The 4,548-nt window shown below is 54.2% G+C and overlaps 1 protein-coding gene across 1 annotated transcript in view; it reads right to left on the bottom strand.

The window, feature by feature from the left end:
- Positions 1–1,114: 1,114 nt before the first annotated feature.
- Positions 1,115–4,548, bottom strand: part of TNRC18 (trinucleotide repeat containing 18) — a 38,153-nt gene continuing 34,719 nt past the window's right edge. Inside the window, exons 24-27 of the mRNA XM_035901340.1 lie at positions 4,345–4,548; positions 3,761–3,997; positions 3,248–3,322; positions 1,115–2,671 (exon numbers count right to left, since the gene is read on the bottom strand). Of these exons, the coding sequence (XP_035757233.1) occupies positions 2,465–2,671; positions 3,248–3,322; positions 3,761–3,997; positions 4,345–4,548 (723 nt within the window). The 3' untranslated portion in view covers positions 1,115–2,464. The remainder of the gene's footprint in view (positions 2,672–3,247; positions 3,323–3,760; positions 3,998–4,344) is intronic.

Consider the following 4,548-nt stretch of genomic DNA (forward strand, 5'->3'; position numbering starts at 1 on the left):
ATCCCAACCACAGGTGCCCCCCCTCAGGGGGACTGCTGGACCCATGGGGGCTCCCCAAATTGCCACGCGGCACCTGGGTTGGGCCCGTCCCCAAACACGAGGCAGGGGCTGAGCCAAAAAGCGACCGTTGCCACCAAGGGGCGAAAAACCCCGCAGTCAGGACAAGCGAGACAAAGAAAGATGCTTTTTTGGGTTGCTTTTTTTTTTTTTTTTTTTTTTTCAATTAATTTTTTTTTTTTTTATGAAAAAAGATCACACGGAGTTCTCCAACAAACAGAATGCCAAAAAAATTGTTTTAAACAAAACATAAACAAAACAAAACAAAAAAAAAGACAAAAACCTGGCTCTCCTTTCCTCTCGATTGTCTGAAATATCCTTGTGTTCCATAGAAGGCAGTGGGTTTTAAGTGCTTTCTATTTAACATTAGCATAAAATCTCTCTCGCGCGCTCTCTCTCTCTCGCTCTTTAAAATATGCTCACACAATTTGCTTCTAGAAGTACAGTACACTTTGAGCGTGGGGGGGTGTGCCTGTTCCCAGATCATTTACAATCACAATCCAACAGGAAATAAAAAATAATATTCTAAACGTCAGACTGTGTTCATTTCTGTCGTTGGGTTTTTTTCCTTTTTTTTTTTTTTTTTTTTATAATTTCATAATTTTTTTCACAGTTTTAAAAAGTTTATATTTATATATATATATTTATATTTATATTTATAATTAAAAAGTTGAATCCATTTAAAGACTTATAATACAGGAGGGCTAGAGAGTCTTTTGGTACATTAAAACTGTACAGGCTAGACCCGTCGCTATCCGCCGCGCCGAGGCGCCGGTGGCCTGGGGTGGAGATGGTACGAGCTCAGCACCATGGGGGTTGTTTAAAGGACGAGGGGGTAACTTCGCAGGAGCGTCCCTCTCCCCTGAGCCCCGGCCTCCAGTCTCCGGTACGCAGCCGGTACCAGGGCGGATAGTTTCCAATCTGTCCTTGTCTTAAGCGTCTCCCCACCGGAGCCTGGGCCGTCACTCCCGGCCGAGCCGGACCCCGCTCCGCGTCCTAGCAATCATCTGTAGTGCGAGTCGCTAGTTGCAAAGATCAGTGCGTCTCTTGGAGTTTTTTTTTTTGTTTGTTTGTTTGTTTTAAGTGCAAGGATGTTGTATCGTTGCGTGGTTCTCCTCTGGTGTCCCCTCCCGTCTGGGTGCAACCCTGGTGCGTGGTGATGCCACGGGTCCTGCGTGTGCCCAGCGGGAGCGAGGTGGTGGGTCAGCTCCGCAGAGGGAGGGAGAAGGCGATGGTGGTGGCTCTCCGGGAGCTGTTGGGAGGTTGGCTGGCTGGACGGAACGAGCTGCACGGCCCCTTCCCTGCGCCCCAGGTGGCAGTGGGGCTCTGGCTGTGAAACGCCGCAGGCAGGCATGGCTGGGCTTCACGCTCTATCTCCCTTCCCTTCAAATGGGGGAAGAGGGCTCCCCAGCAGCTCCACATCTCTGCTCAGGCAAGTCGCGGGGGGGTAAAGCTGGGCAAGGGATGCCAAAATCCAATGGCCTGTGGTCTCCTCTGCTGCAAGCACCGAGCAGCAGCTTTTCCCAGTCATCTCCTGCTCCCCTTCGCTGCACGCTCCAAGACGAGTTCTTTGTTCATCAAGTGTCACCTCCCGGCCCTGTGCTTGCTCCCCCCAGCGCCCTCCCAGGGCAGGAGGGATGCAGAGAGATGGGGAAGGTGGGTTCAGGCCGTTTGTTCGAGGCAGCAGGAAGGCATCATCCCAGACTGGATGTCGGTTCGTCTTCCACCCAGCTCCTCCCAGCCCGGAGGAACTCTTCTGCCATCTCTTGTGCTGCGGCCAGCTCTGCCTCTTCGTGCTCCACACTGCCGGCCAGGGGCCTCCAGGGGAAGGGAACCGCAAAAAGGCGCTGAGAGGATCAAGACGAGGCGCTGAGAGAGACTCATCTCCTTTCTCTTTCACCCTGTCCTTCCTAAAGGGTCATGCGAAACTAAGCAGGAAAGGGAATATAAGGACGGAGAGGAGCGTACGCAGAAGGCTAGCGGGTGTCCTTCCACATACAGGCGGCTTCCGAGTTACTGATGGGGACAAATGACACAAAAGGGATCCCTCCTGCCGGGGGGGGTCCCGCTGGTGAAATGATCACGAGACCCATGTGCTTTCCTGGACCAAAAGGAGGAAGGGAGAAGTTGGTCAAGTGTCACCTTACTTAAAGCCACTTCCAGAAGAGCCTTGGGGTTCAAGCACCACCCCAACCACCCCCCAACGGCATCTTCCTCAAGTCCTGTAACTGCTTCCCCAACCCCTTTCTTCAGCCCTCTCCTTCCTCCTCGTGTCTCACGCGCTCTCCTGTCTGTAGTGTGACACAGAAGTCATGAGCATTGAAAGAAACAATCATGTCGTCTGAACAGGCACGTCCTCAGGTTTGTCCCGTCCCTTCCCAGGGGGTGGCACGTGTCCCCTGGGCGGTCAGCAGATGACAGGGACCCCGTCGGTGTTGAAGATCATGCCCGTAGTGGGCTCATAGGTCCCTGCAAGGTAGTAGAGGTCCTCACTGTCTTGGTATTTCTTTGTCTTTAGCATCTGCTCATACTGATCCAGACCAACAACAAGACACTTGTGTGAGATGGTCTGGACATCGTTTTCATCCACGTGAGAGGACTGGTAGAGGGCTCGCTGTGTTACAGGAACGGAAGGAGGGAGACGGAAAGAAAAGGAGCAATTAGATCGCACAGCATTTACAGCATCATCTTCAATATGCAGGAAAAACAGCCATCGCAACGGGCCAGGGCTTGTGCTCGCACTCAAGCAGAACTCCCCACTCATCCCCACTGCCAGCCCAGGAGAAGGGACACTGGGAATCTGCACGGGGACACTGGGAATCGGCACGGATGCAATCTGTGCAGCACATGAAACCTGAGCCCTCGCTCTCACTCAGCTCCCCCCCGGTGGGAACGCTGTGCCTGCTGGACGCACGGACAGGGAATACGGGGGCTGGGAGCTTGTCATCCTCACTTCAAGGATGCAAATGCTAAGATAGGTGCTGGGTACCAGCCCTCTGTTCCTCCCAACACCCAGCACCTGCAGCTACTCCCACCCTCCCAGGAACACCTCTCCAAAGTCCTGGGCACTGCAGACTCCACAGTCAAGGCAAAAAGCAAGAGCCAGAGGAGCTTGGGGGGGCATTTCCCCAGCAGCATTTGTTGTGGTGTCCCCAGCACTCCCTCCCAGCCCTCCCCCAACCTCACCAACCTCCATAAAGTCCTTCCTCTGGTTGGATGCTTGCAAAGCTGTGGACAGACTCCTGCCCGATTTCTGATCCCAGCGCTGTGCCCAAGAGGAAAAGAGAAAACAGAAATGAAAAGCAGGTCAATGAGTTGTTTTTCCATGCTATCACCTCCTGCCCACCACATGTGCCTTTACCACCTCAACCCCTGTCCACAGCCACTGGTAACAGACACTAAGCCTACTGCAAACCACACTGCACATGTGTGCAGAATTCGGTGTTTCTGAGCACCAGGTCAGTCGTTCTTACACTGTGAAGAGACTCGATCTGGCTCTTGACGCTTTTTGGATCAACACAAAAGTCTCAAGGGGTAAACACCAGGCTTGTCCACACCACAGGCAGCCCTCACGACGTGAAACAACATGGCCACCCCCATTATGGTACCAGTAACAAACCAGGCCACAGATGTTTTTCTCACCCTTGGAAACAAAAGGGAACAAGCAGCTTTGCAGCCCTCTCGGCAAAGGAGACCAGCCTACCTTGCCTTCGTTGAGTTTCTTCCCAGGGTTGGTTTCTTCTGGGTGATAAAACCACTTGACTCGGACCACCATGTTGTTCCCCCACGACTCCCACATGCTCTGGATCCGGCCAATGTAGGGCAGGTTGGGGCGGCCGGCTGAGAGGAAGACTGCACAGTCTCCGATGCGGATTATCTCCTTGCCCCGGACAATAGCCTTGTAGAAGAGCTTCCTGGCCTTCCCTTTCATTCCTCGTCTCTGCCAAGAGAGGATCACACAGGTGAGCAGCCAGGGATTGCCCAGGTTTCCCCCAGCCACCACTGCTTGCCCTGTCCCACATCCCACCCTTGGCAGTCAGCAGAGCCACAGCATCCACAGGCATTCCCACAGGAAACAGGGCAGAGGGACACGCCCTGCAGGATGGCTCCCCCAGACACAGCGAAGGCCAACCCCAATCTCCTTGCAAACTGGAGATGTTGTCTGGGGACACACCATGCCAGCAGAGTCCCACCGCCCCAGGAGAAGGGAAAGGGCGTGGGTAAGAGGCACCACAAGGCAAACGCCAGCGCAGAGCATGATGGAGCGGTAGGAGAGGCTCTATTTACCTGTGTGGGTTTCCCAAACCACTTCCACAGCTGCCGTGCGGGGAGGAAAGCAGCAATCTTGGGCCTGTTCTCCACTGATGGCAGTCGCTGGCGCTTGGCCAGCTCCTTGGTGGTGGGCAGGTGGATGCCCTCGCGCTTTTTGGGCCTGCTCTTGTTGCCACTCTGCTGCGGTGCCGGCTGCTGCCCCGGCTGCTGCGCCGGCTG

Source organism: Egretta garzetta, unplaced genomic scaffold (genome assembly GCF_000687185.1).
Source record: "Egretta garzetta isolate BGI_Z169 unplaced genomic scaffold, ASM68718v1 scaffold299, whole genome shotgun sequence".
Taxonomy (NCBI): Eukaryota; Metazoa; Chordata; class Aves; order Pelecaniformes; family Ardeidae; genus Egretta; species Egretta garzetta.